Source organism: Candoia aspera, chromosome 9 (genome assembly GCF_035149785.1).
Source record: "Candoia aspera isolate rCanAsp1 chromosome 9, rCanAsp1.hap2, whole genome shotgun sequence".
In the NCBI taxonomy this organism is placed as follows: Eukaryota; Metazoa; Chordata; class Lepidosauria; order Squamata; family Boidae; genus Candoia; species Candoia aspera.
In genome coordinates, this window is record NC_086161.1 from 22,088,638 (window position 1) to 22,105,759 (window position 17,122).

Here is a 17,122-nt window from a genome sequence, read left to right on the forward strand (position 1 = left end):
GTAATCAATCATTCCTATTTGCAGAACAATATGGAGAAAACCTATAAAATATATCAATAAGCTAGGATGCCCAATACAACACATTAAATCACCCGGACTTCCGACTGGTCCAGTGTGTACTGATATAACACACCATCCTAAATGTCACCCTCCCTATTTCAGGGAGAACAGAACTTACCTTTACATTCAAGATGTCATCCAAAGCCTTGAAACAGCCATTGGTGCCATAGGTGGGATGAGTGCCTCTCTGCCGTGGGTGCCATTTAAGCATCAGCTGCAGCCATTTCTCCAGTCTATCAGCCAAAACACTATGAACGCAAGCATGAAATAATAAAAGTGGGAAGGAGGATGACTACTTAAGGGGATAGGGGTACTGAGTTGATTCTTTGATCTACATAGAATTCCTTACCTATTGAGATTATTAGGATATGGCAATTTGCTAGAAAATTTCACTTCTCCAGACAAATCTTCATAAACAACAATATCCAGCTCACTCTTCTGTCGGACTTTTGCATGCCTAAGAGAATAAAGGGAGGTCCGTGTGTAAGGGATTTCAGTCTTCTTTCTCCAGCATATGTCTGTTTCTTAATAAAAACTAAGAAATGTATTGTGTCAAAAGCTTTTATGAACCTGAATCTACTGTCAGATGCCAAGAGTATTCATCTCAGTGGCTACATGCATCTGCCACAAGCATTGTGATGTTTCTGTTCAAAGTCTATTATTTAACAACAACAACAACAACTTGGCTGTAGTATCAAAACACAGTGTAATATTATGAGGCTGAACTGTAATGTATCTTAGCTTGTTATAACATCCAACCCCAAACAAATTGTGGTTAATTTTAGCTATAATTAAAACTAGCAAATATAAAATTATTGTTTATGAAATTGGCTTTCAATTCCCCACAATTTATTACTTGAATTATTGTCATTAATGCAAAACAAAGCTGAAGTTTCCAATCTCCTCTTCATAGCCCCATTACAGGAGGAGGAGGGAGGATATGCAAGCTTAGGGAGTATTCTCGTAAATCAAACCATGGTTTGTGCTAAATGCGAATGCATCCATATCAAACACAACGTTCTCCTGAATTTCAGGTAGAAGACCCTGCACTGCTTTGCTCTTGTGATCTGATGAAGCTGCTTCTTACTCCCAGCTCCTTATCCCAGCAGCAATTTGTAACCCAAAAAATGATTGCACAGCAAACTGTTTCTTACTGTCTAAATTAGAAAGAGGATGTATGCAGAAGTACACCAACAATTATTTTAGCGTTGCTTGAGTAGGCAGCATAAAAATGCTGGAAACAAATAATAAACATACTAGAAACAAGAAAATGAATAAATAAGATCAACAAACTACCAGAAACAAGAAAACTAGGACACATTGCTGAAGTTCACCAGGAGCCTTTGGGCCAGTCAGCCCAACCTACCTCACAGGGTTTGTTTCTTTTATTTATTTATTTGCCTTAGTGGCCGCTCAACTCCAAATGACTCTGGGCAGCTTACACTTTAAGAGCAAGAACAATAAAAGTAAGAATCACAGACCTCTAGAAGAGAAAGAAACCAAACAAGACAACCAAGGAATGACCTACAGGGGCTCAGCAGCAACCCCAGATCAAAGCGTGGGAGAAGAGCTGGGTTTTCAAAGATTTTCAGAACATCATTAATACCTTACTTTTCCTGCAGGAGCTCAAGGAAGGGTGTAGAGCAGGTTCCTCAACCTTGGCAACTCTAAGCTGTGCGGACTTCAACTCCCGGAATTCCCCAGCCAGCAAATCCGGCTAGGGAATTCTGGGAGTTGAAGTCCGCACAGCTTAGAGTTGCCAAGGTTGAGGAACCCTGGTATAGAGCGCTCCTGCCTCCAATTTCTTTGGAAAACAACCACTCTGTTCAGTGGCTGTGCTGAAAGGCAGCAACTGAGCCAAAGTAATCCAGTGAGCAACTTTGGCAAAGGGTGGATTTGAACCTGGTTCTAATCCAGCACTTTAACCATTATATCACACCACTGGCTTACTTACAATAACTTCTCCAAATCCAAGTTACAAGAACATGTCCAAGTTACCATTGTACTGGCTGCCAGTTGGGAAGGAAAGGTCGGAAACCAGTTATGCACTCAAAGGCCAGTGTGCCAAAGCTCCAGTAATCCACCGTCACAGTGTATTTCTGTTGTTCCAGCAGCTCGGGAGCCTAAAACATTAAGAACGTAAAGCAGGCTACCAATGCAATCTCATACTTGCCTACACAGAAATGAAAACCAGGAGTTGAATAGGACTTATTTCCAGTTAGGGCACACTCCTCTATCCACTGAATTTTCTTTAAAAGAAAGAACTCTCAGTTAGAACTGTTGGGATGGTCACTCCTTTCTCCTACAAAGCCAGAGCCTTTTAAGAACAATGGATGGGTTAGGACTCACAAACGGAAATTATTCTTGACACATCAGTCATGGAATTCACTACTATAAGCTACAGTGATGCTGTAACATTAGAATGAATTTGAAAAATGGCAAGATAAATCCATTGAGGAAGAGGAGTTGGAGTTGGGAGAGCTCTGTTCATTTTATTACTTATAAAAGACAAACTAAATCACTATGGACCAGACAGTATACATTGAAAAAGCAGACTGGTCCCTGTCAGGAAGAAAGGCTATGGGCCACAGTTGAAATGCTTTCCCACTATATCAGCCTGGCACCCTGTTCATCCCAGCTTCAATATACTTCTTCTGTTCTTCGTATCTGAAACCCCATTGTACTTTTCTGAAAGCCCCATTACTTACTCTAAAAGAACACTTACCAGATATTGCAAAGTCCCAACAAAAGATGTGCAAAGACTGCCTTGATCCAGTTCTTTGGCATACCCCAAGTCAATGATCTTGTGTATTAACTAAAGAAAAGCACAATGATGACATGTGTGAGCATGCTAAGAATGCTGGGAGAGAGAGATGTTATTCATTGTCTGGGTTAACTAACACACTCAGCCCAATGTGCTGGATTATTACTTGTTGTGTAAACTTAGCTAACACAATTTGTAAACCACGTTTTATAGTTCAGAGGGTTGCATGAACCTAGACTATTGTAGATTATTTAATAAATTAGAGTTAATACATTGTGTAAATACAACTGTATTTTATTATAAACTGCTTTGAGACTTCTTAATGGGAAGTGGTATATAAATTATGTTTTCCCTGGAAAGACATGATAAATGCCCCTGGCAAGATCAGAGTTGCCTAAAATCCTAACCCTTTCCTGCTGCAGAAAAAGGAAGGGGGCCACAGAAGTGATGTGCAACGTGACTGAGTCGGGAAAAAGAGCCACAAGAACCAGTGTGCCCACTAAAGCTGAAAAGCAAGCTCTCCCTCCAGTGTATCTCCCAAAGACAGGATAGCCTTCCCTTAGGTAAAGGTAAAGGTTTCCCTTGACATTAAGTCCAGTCGTGTCCGATTCTAGGGGGCGGTGCTCATCTCCGTTTCAAAGCCAAAGAGCCGGCATTTGTCTGTAGACACTTCCGTGGTCATGTGGCCGGCATGACTACACGGAACGCCGTTACCTGCCCGCCAAAGCGGTACCTATTAATCGACTCACATTTGCATGTTTTCGAACTGCTAGGTTGGCAGGAGCTGGGACTAGCAACGGGAGCTCACCCCGTCACGCGGATTCGAACTGCCGACCTTCCGATAGGCAAGCTCAGTGGTTTAACCCGCAGCGCCACCACGTCCCACACAGCCTTCTGTTACCCCACCATAAAGCATGACACCCAATTCAAAACACACTATGCAACAAGCCAAAAATGGAGCAATCGGAAAAGGGCTTCTAAGCCATTTGAGCACAACACAAAGAAAGCAGACCCATAAGTATTGTGTATGCCACTTAAGAGTCACATGCAAGTGAGATGGGCGGCCATACAAATTAAGCAAGCAAGCCAGCACACCCACCTCCAGACTCTATTTCCTTCTTTTTTGACTAAATATGGGACGTCAATCTCTGAGAGTGAATGAAAGCCATCCACAGGCCTCTCCCCGTACACTACACATTTGACACAAGGGAAGAGCCATGTCTAACCTCCTGCACTTTATGAGGAATAAGGACACATACCAGAGGAATCTTACTCACCCTCTCTTCACCTTGTTGCAAGACTATGTTCTCTGGCTTCAGGTCTCTGTGGATGATCCTGTTCTCATGAAGGTAACGGAGGGCTGAAGCTAATATTGAGCGAATATTATAATCAACCAAGTTTATGGTATTAAACAAATACTGCATTGGGTTTTCAGACAAACTGAAACAGGTTCAGAAAAGGTCAGTCAGTTTGATCAGAGGAATGGAGACTGTGTCTTACATGGAGAGACTAAAGAAGCGGGGTATGTTCAGGTTTGAAACAAGGTGACTCTGGAGGGCATGATTCCAACTGTGGGCTTGGACCCTAATAGTCACTAGGAGCAGGGATTTCTCAACAGCAGCTACTCATTTATGAAACTTTCTCCTGGAGAAAGAAGTACTATTGGACTGCCTACTGTGACTTCAGGTGACACTTTAAATGCTTTAAATACTTTAAATATTGTGATTTTAGGTGGATTTTTTGAGGAAATCGTTACATTACTTTATGGAGTTTTTAAACACCTTTTATAATGCATTTTACTTTCAATGAGCGCTTTGTGCATTGCTCTGGACTTTCTTTGGGAAGATCGTCATCATCATTCTTCAAGTGCCTGAAAGGATATTGGCCAAGATGTGTTCTCTATTGACTAGAGTGCAGGATCAGATCTTAAGTGACAAAAAGAGAGAGGTTGATTATGCTGTATATATGGGAAAATGTCCTTAAAGAAACAGCAGCTCAGTGGTCTTCTCTTTCCTGGATGTGTTCCAGCAGAGACCAGACAACCGTTTGTCAGGGATACTTTAATGTAGATTTCTGTGTCAAGAACAGAGTTAACTGAATGGGCTAAGTGACCTCTTCTTAGACTAGGATTTGATGGTAGTGCAAGAAAAAAGGGAAGCATGGTGTCATGAGCACTGATGGCGAGCAGGAGGGGGCCTCTATCCAGGGGGGAAACTGAGGAATTAAGCAGCCATTCAAAGAGACACAGATCAGACCCGCCTTGACTTTTGGGGTTTATCTGTCTGGGTTTTCCCACGCTTCTTCAGTTTGTTAGGATTTTCTGTCTTATGTAGCAGCAATAAACACTAGAGACCTATTCCTCGTCTCAGCGTGATTCCTAACTGTTAGGACACGTGGAAATCTCAGGCAGCAACAGTACAAAGGCTCAGAGCATCGGAAGCAGGGAAAGAGCATTTAAGTAGGGCCACTGAGCAGAATCTGTCCTCAAGGACTATGAGCAGCATTATAACACTCTAAGAACTGAATGACTGCTGAGGTACATGGGCATTAGTTAACCTCTTCAAGATGCAAGAACATATTTTGCTTTTCCTACGTTACTAATTTAAAAAATACCCACGTAGCTTAGAATGAGCATTTTGCCTTTAAGAATAAACAAAAAAGGAGGAATGAAATCTGAAAAAAACAGCTTTTCAATCCACTGAATCGACTGTGCTGAATCAACAACATAAAAGCAATTGTAATAAATACTACAGTGCTCTCAATGCATGTGGTTGCTTCCATGGGCTCAACTAGGAGACCTTTGCTGGAATGTGGCCAAGCTCAGAACTGTTTCAGCCCCACACTGCTATCTGTAATCCACTTCTTGAGATTCCTTACCTTCAGACTAGGTCCCCACAAATTACTTACCAATATCTGACAATAAAATGAGAATTTCTCTCTCACGTAGGCCACAGCAATTCTCAAACTGGTTCAGATGCTATGGATTACAAGGAAAGACAAGAAAATAATCTATCTTTATAGGAGTTTTACATTTTGCAGTATAGCTAAATAAATTTATTTTATTTTTCAAGAAGCATTTAATTCTACAAAGGGAGATTTGTCAGCTAACAAGTGACACTTCCAGAACTGAGTTTCAGAACCATATCAAGTCCCACAGTACTTGCTCTTCTACACTGTACTGGTTCTCAGAGGATATACTTACACTCTGCTATATCTAAAAACATACGTGTCTTGAATGTAAAATAAATATTGCATCATCCCAGGGAAGAGTGGGGTAGAACACACTTTATAAAATAGCATACCAGAGGGAGAGATTTTGATGTCAGCAGCCTAGCATGTAGCAATGCGTATGGAACTCTGAGATAACACTAAAAGCAAGAATTGAGTGCCAACCAAAGCCAAATTTTGCAACAACTGAAGTTTAATTCTGAGTCCTACTTTAATGAAGCAAATTTGGATTTCTCTTGTTTGACAACTGGAAATCATATTCCATAACACTTTCCACAACCCTCCTTAGAGAGAGATGAAACGTTTTAAAATAAGTTGGTCATCACACTTCCATCTCTGGTCACCAGATTTTGCAGATTAGAACACTCTTTATTATAAACTTTTTTTTCTATAGGGGAAGAGTTGTATAAAAGTCTCCACAGGAAAAGGTTCAAGAATTGCTTAGTTCACTCATCAGAGAGCTGAATCCTCCATGTTCCTGAGAGATGAGATAATCTAATTCTCTCCACAGACATAAAATACTGAAACATTTTAATTTTTTCACAGAGAATTTGCATTCCCTCCCACTTCAATTAATCTGCCGACCTACTGGAATACAGTCAACTCAAGTTACACTAACATGAGACCTACTGAATTTGTTTACAGTCAGGGAGGATCACTGTGGTTTGACCTATTCCACTCCATCAGATTGTTGGTCCAAAGCTGGGACACATAACAATATTCCAGTTCTGGACTTTCCCATTACTGAGAGACAAGTAGAGGAGATGCTCTCCCCCCAGAATCTCATACTCGACGTGCTGTCCCCGCCTCTGGGGTTTCTTTAATCCGCAGAGTTAATTCGTGCCTGCCTATTGCAGCCACCTACCTCCTCTTGGAAGAGCAGCCCCAAGGAGTCTAGAGACAATGCAGGGTTGCTATTTCCTGCCTGCAAAAGGAACAGTGTGTCTGTAGTCACCACAATCTTCTCAGTGTCATTCGTTTCTTCTTTCTTCTTTTTAATGTTTTTTTCTCCATCCTGATTAAACCTTTTGTCATTTGAGTCATGCAAAAAGTGAACTAAAACTGAAGAAAGACAAGAGTGTTCCAGGATGCCCTGCCCTTTGGAGCTAGGCAGGACCGGAACTGGGAAAGGGCTTTCCCAGATCCAGGAAAATGCACGCAAAGCTGCTTTGCCGAAGCCTTGCCTACCCAAACAGAAAGTAGCCCATTCCTTGATACCTGCTTCCATTCTAAGAAATAGCAAAAAAGAAAAAAAAATCATATGCTTTGCACAATGACAAAACTGATCTTTAACTTCTTCAAACCACTGCTGTTTTCAGGCTGAGATTTCATCAGGTGTGCCCTGCATATCTTCATATACAGTATATCTTCTCAACTATAAGAATTAGATTTTTTTTTTAAAAATTGATTTAACAATTTTGGATAATATACTTTCCCTCTTGCAGAATCAAGCACATACATCCCTAGAAATCCTGCCTGGAAGCCACAGAGCCTTCACGCTAGGAAGAAGCCAAAGCGGAACATGCCTGCCTCTCTTTTTAACACACCTAAATGAAATAGAGAGGGAAAAATAAGCAACTCTCTCAAGAGCTTTAAAAACAGATTTTCCTGTAGCAGGTTTTCCATATGTAGACCTTGTAATAAAGTTTCCCCGACAGTAGACTGGACCCAAACCTAGGTCATGCCACAAGTGTGCAAATGAATAGGGCAAGTTAGTCATAAGTAACTTAAGTCCCATTTATTTCAACAGGCCTATTCAAAGCATAACTAATTATGTGCCATCAGGTTGATGTCAGCTTTTAGCAACCACACAGATTTTCTCCATGACTTAAACTGGTCCTTCGGGTCTTCCAATGGTTCCGCCATCACCACTGTAACTGAGTCCACCCCCTTGCTGCTGGTTGTCCTCTTCTTCTCTTTCCTTCCACCTTTCCCAGCAATACAGCCTTCTCCAGAGAGGTGGGTCTTCATATAATGTGTAGGATAATTTGAGCCTGGTCGTTTGCATCTCTAGTGAGAACTTTGGATTGATCTGTTAGATTTAACCCATTTGTTTGTTTTCTTGACTATCCATAGTAGTCTCAGGAGTCTTCTCCAACACTGAAGTTCAAAAGCATCAATATTCTTTCCACCCTGCTTCTTTAAAGTCCAACTTTCATTTCCATGTAGTGTCTACGGATAAATCCGTCCAATTTCATAATATTTATTTATTTATTTACTTACTTATTTTTTATCCCGCCTTTATTATTTTTAGAAATAATTCAAGGCAGCGAACATCCCTAATACTCCTTCCTCCTCCTATTTTCCCCACAACAGCAACCCTGTGAGGTGGGTTGGGCTGAGACAGAAGGACTGGCCCAAGGTCACCCAGCCAGCTTTCATGCCTAAGGTGGGACTAGAACTCTCAGTCTCCTGGTTTCTAGCCCAGCACCTTAACCACTAGACCATATTAAGCAACACATTGTTTCAGAAGAATACAGCTTCTAGACCCATGCCACAGTTTCAAGCAAAGCTCTAACTACACGCTGGAAAGTTCAAAAATACCCATAACAACAGCTTGAGAAAAGAGGATCATACTCCGCAGTGTTTCCATTTCTTTCTGACATGCAATAGTGTAGGCACCAAAAGACTCACCCTTCTAAGATCTCCTCCCTGGCAATATTCCATAGCCAGCAGTGGCAAGTCATTGGGTGCAACATTTTGCATCCCTTCCGGAACATCCCGGGCAGCCACCACATTGGGGTGATTTAGACTATGAGAAAGAAAAGAACACATAGAGAATACACAAAAGCTCTGGACAATCTGGCACTCAACTTTAAAGCAGTAGCTTTAACGAATGCTTGTACGTTAAGTGGTGACACAGAATACTTGAATGCTGAAACTCTGCAAAGGATTCTGGGGCATACCCAAGAGCACACTCTTATCCTTTAAGCCTCTGCTTGTATCACTACCCTATGCAAGCAGCACCCTTGTCCCAAATCCTTTCCTGTTGTCATACACATTAAAGAGAATATTTCAAGTACATTTCTAATTATGTTGCTCTTTTATTTACATGTATCCTTAAGAAAATTCAATATATATAAAACACGATTCTGCATATCATATATTGTAAGATTAAATAATTAAATATTGATGGATTACCAAGAAATGAATGAGCAATAATGCTGATACTGTTCATCCATTAATATATGTAATATTACTTTAATTAAAGATACTGTCATTTTGAAAACAAAATACTACAGAATTAGTTATTAAATTTCACCACAAAATAAGCAGCATGGCAAGACTCATGCTGCAGTTTATAGATGAGCTAAAGATAAGTAGCAAGAGGAAGATTTTCTAACTCTCAAAGAGAAGCATGAAGGGATCTTACCTAGAACAGAATGATACTTAGAATCAGGGCAACCCTCTAGTCACTTTTACCACTAAACAAACATTTGAATTTACTTCAGAATAAACATACATAGAATGAGACTGTATGCATTTCTATCTGACATATAATTAATTTCTTGACCTATAAAATGTGTTTTGGTATGCTCTTAATCTTTGTGATGATCCTGAGCTTGCTTGCTGTTTTATGATCACCCAGGTTTCATGCAGAGACCTAGCCAGCTTACAAAGTTGTCCATCTTAATTGATATATGCATATACTTAATGCCTTACATACATTTCAAAGGTCAGATTCTCTCAGAAATACAGCTAAATTAGGCAAGCCTGGGTGTATGCTATCACCACAACTGTTTCCACTTTCATAGGCTCAGGGTCTTGAGGTTTGGGAACTACCAAATCGGGACATACTTGGTTTAAGAAGAAACAAGTAATTTCTTTTCAGCTGAAGTGACACACAAGAATACTCCAGACTTTGGATCATGTTAGCAGTGGCACCTGGCATTTGGCAGGATTATAATTTTCCGGTTAAATACACTCATCAAATAACTACTTCTTACAATGTTTGTGGAAACTTGAGTTTTCCAGTATTGCTCACCGTTTCATGATCTGTATTTCCAAACACCATCTTTCTCGGTTGCGGGGGCTCAGCTCCTGACGACACTGTTTGATTGCAATTTGCTCCCCAGTTTCCTATAAAAGAAGGGGATTTTTTTTGCTCTTTTCTCTCCAATAATGCAAACACAATGTAAAGACCTTTAAACTTTCAGCAACTGCATATAACAGCAACTTCATATAAGCCATGGTCTGTTTTATTCATGATCTATCTGTGAAATGGGCGGCTATATAAATTTGATAAATAAACATTAAAATACTACAACAGCCAGTTTACACATAAATCTTGGTTAACATATCACAGTATCAAATCCCTACAAGCTGCTTTATGGCTCAGCAGGACGAGTGAACTCTGCCAGTGTGCTAGAGGGAGATCAAAGGAGGACCTTGTTAAATCTGGGGAAACTATAACAGCCCCTTGATAAAATAATTAGTTTGATAATATTTCATGTTGTGACACAGAGGATGATGAGACAATGCAGAGAGGAACATCAAGAAAGAATCCAGTCATAGCAGGCAGGCTGCATCCTCAGGGGTGAAGGAACTAAAGGCAAGGATTGCAGCTCAGTCCCCAGAAGGCATCCCATCAGGATGTTTTTGTTTCTCTTGTCCCTCCTCTCCTCCCTTCCCTACCATCTGTCACTGGAGACCCCCTTGTTAGGATCTGTGGAGATCCGGAAGACAGTCCCTTTTCCCCACCAATCTGTCATTAGCAGAGAAACCGATCTTGAGGGAGGTATAACCACATACTCCTTTCCTGCTGAAATCCCCAGTTCCACCCCTGCTGTCACCCTGGCAATTCTCACGTTGCCCTGCATAGAGGACACAATTTCAGGAAGCCTTCTCCAATCTGACCATCGAGGATGGTTGACAACAGCCCTATTGGCTGAGGATGATGGAATTGTAGTGAACACCTCTGGAAAGTGCCAAGCTGAAGGAAGCTGAGTCCATGTGACATTTTGCCAAATGGTGCTTGCATTGCTCCTTTTCTTTTGCTTTAGATTTCCCTTTCCCTTTCTCTCTTCCTGAATATTAGCTTTCATGAGCTTGAGTTCATATAATCAAATGTACGAAAAAAAATCACAGATAACATTTCATGCAATATGACAAGAGGACTCTGGTTCCTTCAAGCTTCTACCACAATAATTTGTTTTACCTGGAGGAGCAACACCTTTAGGGTTTTTCAATGGCTTTCTAATCTTAGCTATGACCTGGGTTAATATACAGCATTCATAACCTTCTACTAAAGATGTACTGTATGCCCTTACTGGAGGGGGAGCATAAGGCTGAGAAGTGAACAGAATAAAAATGTGACTTAGCAACTGCTGGGGACACCAGAAACAAAAATCTGCACAAAATGTTTCTGGATGAGGTTCCTATAATGCTGGTAATCTAAGCACTTTTTAAGGCAACCTAGGCAATACTGCAAATAAGGTTTCTTCACAGATTCCTGAACGCCAATTACACAAGCAATGTCACAGAAAAACATCTATTTGGTTGGGACCACAGATTTTTATATGCTATTACATTGTGAAGCTGCTGGCCATGTCCAACACACAATATTCCCAGTTTGAGACCCAATTCCTTAGAATTGATTCAAATCAGGGCTTCTCAACCATGATATGTCTACCTCAGGTGGGCCTCAGAAGTCATCTTGGTGGGACACAGATAGTCCTTGCAACTCTAAGGACTTAAATCTTCTAAGTTTTGCTCTCATTGTTCATTATAATAAAAGAATGCCTGCAGATATCTTCCTTCCTGCTTTCAGGAACTGAGGGACTGCTGAGGGTCCCAAACCTGAGGGAGTGACATGTGCTTGATAACAGTCAGTGATGGTCCCTGTGTCTGGAACAGATGATCCCCAGATATTTAGACCATCACTTTCATACTTTCAAAGTGGACACCTGAAGAATAGTGACAGAATAGTGGCACATCAAGGCCTTCTTGCTGCTATGTTAGGTTACTGATTTTTTAAGTGTTTTGTATTTATGCTTATTATTTGTAAGCCACTTGGAGTCTTTGGAAGTAGAGTAGCATATAAATCCAAAATAAGTAATAATTAAGAAAGATAAGAAATGCCTAAAACCAAAACCCATGATGCCCCCTGCTCCTTCCGAAATGGATTTTTAAAATGTATTTTAATTTGATGTTTATTTTTTAGCTGCTCTGAGGGTTCAGAAATGAAGCACCGTATAAACTGACAAAGACAAAGAAAGCCAAAAACCTAGCTAGGAAAACTCAAAGCCAAACCCCACAAATACCCTCTGCTCCTTCTTTTATATTTCAACTTTACATTTATTATTTGTTAACCGCTGTGAGGGTTCAGAGAGCACCACATAAACTGACAAAGGAAGGAAGCTAGAAATAAATAAGGAAGCAAAAAAGAAAGCTAGGACAAGCTCAAAGCCCAACCCACCGATGTCTTCTGCTCCCTCCATATCTGATTCTTTTATATTTCCATTTTCTCTTTATTATTTGTAAGATGCTCAGTGTCCTTGGAAACTGAGCAACAGAGAAACCTATTAATTTGTTTAATTGGTGCTGCCAAACCCCAGAATGTCTGAAGGAAGAGAGGAAGTTATAGATCAACCAGCAAGAAAGGGAAAAAGAAAGTAGGGTAGGAAAGGCTGCTCGGAACCAAAATCCAGAGCCCCTCAGATCCTTAAGGCTACTTGTTAATCATATATGAATAATATCATATATGAATGATATTAAACACTAGATAGATAGATAGATAGATAGATAGATAGCAGTGTTTCTCAACCTTGGCCACTTGAAGATGTGTGGACTTCAACTCCCAGAATTCTATAAATATATACTATGTAAATATATATATATACTATAAATATATATCTTCAGCAAAGGATCGTTACTTTGTCATGGTGCTGGAGCTTGAGCACCTCAGTGATGCCATGAGCTAAACCGTGAAGGGCCACCCAAGACGGGAAGGTCATGACAGAGAGGTCAGACTAAATGCGATCCCTGGGGAAGGTAATGGCAACCCACCCCAGTATTCTTGCCGTGAAAACTAAATGGATCAGCACAACCAGAGATATGTCGGTATACCATCGGAAGATAAGACCCCCAGGTCGGAAGATGGTCAAAATGCTACTGGGGAGGAACAGAGGATGAGTTCAACTAGCCCCAGACGTGATGACGCAGCTAGCTCAAAGCCGAAAGGATGGCTAGCGGCCAACGGTGCTGGTGGTGAACGGCGAATCCGATGTTCTAAGGATCAACACACCATTGGAACCTGGAATGTAAGATCTATGAGCCAGGCAAATTGGATGTGGTTATTGGTGAGATGTCAAGATTAAAGATAGACATTTTGGGTGTCAGCGAACTGAAATGGACTGGAATGGGCTACTTCACATCAAATGACCACCAGATCTACTACTGTGGACAAGAGGACCACAGAAGAAATGGAGTAGCCTTCATAATTAATAGTAAAGTGGATAAAGCAGTGCTTGGATACAATCCAAAAAACTATAGAATGATCTCAATTCGAATTCAGGGCAAGCCATCTAACATCACAGTGATCCAAATATACGCCCCAATCACAGATGCTGAAGAAGCTGAAGTAGAGCAGTTCTATGAGGATCTGCAGCACCTACTGGACAACACGCCTAAAAGAGATGTTATTTTCATCACGGGAGACTGGAATGCTAAGGTGGGCAGTCAGATGACACCTGGAATTACAGGTAAGCATGGCCTGGGAGAACAAAACGAAGCAGGACATAGGCTGATAGAATTTTGCCAAGACAACTCACTCTGCAGAACAAACACTCTCTTCCAACAACCTAAGAGACGGCTTTATACATGGACTTCACCAGATGGACAACACCGAAATCAGATTGACTACATCCTTTGCAGCCAAAGGTGGGGGACATCTATACAGTCGGTAAAAACAAGACCTGGAGCTGACTGTAGTTCAGATCACGAACTTCTTATTGCACAATTTAGGATCAGACTAAAGAGGTTAGGGAAGACCCACAGATTAGCTAGATATGAGCTCACTAATATTCCTAAGGAATATGCAGTGCAGGTGAAGAATAGATTTAAGGGACTGGACTTAGTAGATAGGGTCCCAGAAGAACTATGGACAGAAGTTTGCAACATTGTCCAGGAGGCGGCAACAAAATACATCCCAAAGAAAGAGAAAACCAAGAAGGCAAAATGGCTGTCTGCTGAGACACTAGAAGTAGCCCAAGAAAGAAGGAAAGCAAAAGGCAACAGTGATAGGGGGAGATATGCCCAATTAAATGCAAAATTCCAAAATTAGCCAGAACAGACAAGGAATTGTTTTTAAAAAAGCAATGCGCGGAAGTGGAAGAAGACAATAGAACAGGAAGGACAAGAGACCTCTTCCAGAAAATTAGAAACATTGGAGGTAAATTCCAGGCCAAAATGGGTATGATCAAAAACAAAGATGGCAAGGACCTAACAGAAGAAGAAGAGATCAAGAAAAGGTGGCAAGAATATACAGAAGACCTGTATAGGAAGGGTAACAATATCGGGGATAGCTTTGACGGTGTGGTCAGTGAGCTAGAGTCAGACATTCTGAAGAGTGAGGTTGAATGGGCCTTAAGAAGCATTGCTAATAACAAGGCAGCAGGAGACGACGGCATCCCAGCTGAACTGTTCAAAATCTTGCAAGATGTTGTTGTCAAGGTAATGCATGCTATATGCCAGCAAATTTGGAAAACACAAGAACGGCCATCAGATTGGAAAAAATCAACTTATATCCCCATACCAAAAAAGGGAAACACTAAAGAATGTTCAAACTATCGAACAGTGGCACTCATTTCACATGCCAGTAAGGTAATGCTCAAGATCCTGCAAGGTAGGCTTCAGCCATTCATGGAGCGAGAATTGCCAGATGTACAAGCTGGGTTTAGAAAAGGCAGAGGAACTAGGGACCAAATTGCCAATATCCACTGGATAATGGAAAAAGCCAGGGAGTTTCAGAAAAACATCTATTTCTGTTTTATTGACTATTCTAAAGCCTTTGACTGTGTGGACCATAACAAATTGTGGCAAGTTCTTAGTGGTATGGGGATACCAAGTCATCTTGTCTGCCTCCTGAAGAATCTGTATAACGACCAAGTAGCAACGGTAAGAACAGGCCACGGAACAACGGATTGGTTTAAGATTGGGAAAGGAGTACGGCAGGGCTGTATACTCTCACCCTACCTATTCAACTTGTATGCAGAACACATCATGCGACAAGCTGGTCTTGAGGAATCCAAGGCTGGAGTTAAAATCTCTGGAAGAAACACTAACAATCTCAGATATGCAGATGATACCACTTTGATGGCTGAAAGTGAAGAGGAACTGAGGAGCCTTATGATGAAGGTGAAAGAAGAAAGTGCAAAAGCTGGCTTGCAGCTAAACCTCAAAAAAACCAAGATTATGGCAACCAGCCTGATTGATAACTGGCAAATAGAGGGAGAAAATGTAGAAGCAGTGAAAGACCTTGTATTTCTAGGCGCAAAGATTACTGCAGACGCTGACTGAAGCCAGGAAATCAGAAGATGTTTAATTCTTGGGAAGAGAGCAATGACAAATCTCAATAAAATAGTCAAGAGCAGAGACATCACGCTGACAACAAAGGCCCGCATAGTTAAAGCAATGGTGTCCCCCGTAGTAACATATGGCTGCGAGAGCTGGACCATAAGGAAGGCTGAGCGAAGGAAGATCGATGCTTTTGAACTGTGGTGTTGGAGGAAAATTCTGAGAGTGCCTTGGACTGCAAGAAGATCCAACCAGTCCATCCTCCAGGAAATAAAGCCAGACTGCTCACTTGAGGGAATGATATTAAAGGCAAAACTGAAACACTTTGGCCACATAATGAGAAGACAGGACACCCTGGAGAAGATGCTGATGCTAGGGAGAGTGGAAGGCAAAAGGAAGAGGGGCCGACCAAGGGTAAGGTGGATGGATGATATTCTAGAGGTGACGGACTCGTCCCTGGGGGAGCTGGGGGTGGTGACGACCGACAGGAAGCTCTGGCGTGGGCTGGTCCATGAAGTCACGAAGAGTCGGAAGCAACTGAACGAATAAACAACAATAAATATATATATAAAGCAGTGTGTCTGGGGAATTCTGGGAGTTGAAGTCCACACACCTCCAGGCGGCCAAGGTTGAGAAACACTGATGTAAAGTATAAAGAAAGCATATATGTATAAATATATACTATATACGTACACACACACTGATTTTTCACTTCCATTTGAACCTGGCTGATTTTTTAAAACACCTCAGCGCGGCGCTTATTGCGCCTCCGAGGCCGGGGGACGGAACTGCGGCAAGGATGGAAGCTACAAATCCGTCAGCGAAGAGGAGAAAGAAGGCGCGGGTCCGTCAGTGAGGAAAAAAGGAAGCAACCTCGGAAAGGCCGCCCCGAAACTGAAAGCCACCGATCTGACGCCCTTTTTGGGGGGGGGGGGGGAGAGACGGCCTTATTTCCCCTTCTAACCCAAAAGGGGAAACAATCCTCTCGAGGGGAGAGGGGAGAGGGGAGGGGGGCTGGCGGCCTTGGGGACCCCGCGCTGGCCTTTCCCGCCAATTCCCCTCCGTCCCGCGCGCGCCCCGCTCACCTTGTGCTGCCACCGGATGACGTTGCCGAAGCCGCCGGTGCCCAGGCGCTCGCGCATCTCCCACGGGCCGCAGCTGCTGAGGGGCTGCAGAGGCGCCGAGGGCGAGGGCGGCGGCGGCGGCATGGCTGGTTGGGCCGGGCCCGGCCGGCGGAGGCCGGCGACAGCCTGAGGAGAGATCGCTGCCGCCTCAGGAGGAGCGGCGGCGGCAGCAGCGCTAGGCCCGGGGCCACTTCCGCGTCGCGAGGAGGAAGAAGGCGGCGGCCTGGAGGCCGGGTCTTAAAGGAGTAGCTTCGGCGGAGGCGAGGAGGCCGGGAAGCCGGGTGAGCGAGGCCCGGCGCCGGGGTCGCGCAGCAGGCGAGGCGCTGCCCGCGGAGGCTCTGGGCTGCAGCGCCCTGGCCGGCCGCTAGAGGGCAGCGGAGGGCGGAGTTCCGGGGGGCCCCCGGGCTGCCCCCTGGTGGCCGCCTGAGGT

At 42.7% G+C, this 17,122-nt stretch overlaps 1 protein-coding gene across 1 annotated transcript in view; it reads right to left on the minus strand.

The window, feature by feature from the left end:
• IKBKB (inhibitor of nuclear factor kappa B kinase subunit beta) overlaps positions 1 to 16,877 on the minus strand; it is a 32,876-nt gene extending 15,999 nt beyond the window's left edge. Inside the window, exons 1-9 of the mRNA XM_063311096.1 lie at positions 16,654 to 16,877; positions 10,038 to 10,132; positions 8,687 to 8,804; positions 5,732 to 5,801; positions 4,102 to 4,190; positions 2,786 to 2,875; positions 2,059 to 2,183; positions 410 to 517; positions 179 to 308 (exon numbers count right to left, since the gene is read on the minus strand). Of these exons, the coding sequence (XP_063167166.1) occupies positions 179 to 308; positions 410 to 517; positions 2,059 to 2,183; positions 2,786 to 2,875; positions 4,102 to 4,190; positions 5,732 to 5,801; positions 8,687 to 8,804; positions 10,038 to 10,132; positions 16,654 to 16,776 (948 nt within the window). The 5' untranslated portion in view covers positions 16,777 to 16,877. The remainder of the gene's footprint in view (positions 1 to 178; positions 309 to 409; positions 518 to 2,058; positions 2,184 to 2,785; positions 2,876 to 4,101; positions 4,191 to 5,731; positions 5,802 to 8,686; positions 8,805 to 10,037; positions 10,133 to 16,653) is intronic.
• Between the last annotated feature and the right edge of the window lie 245 nt (positions 16,878 to 17,122).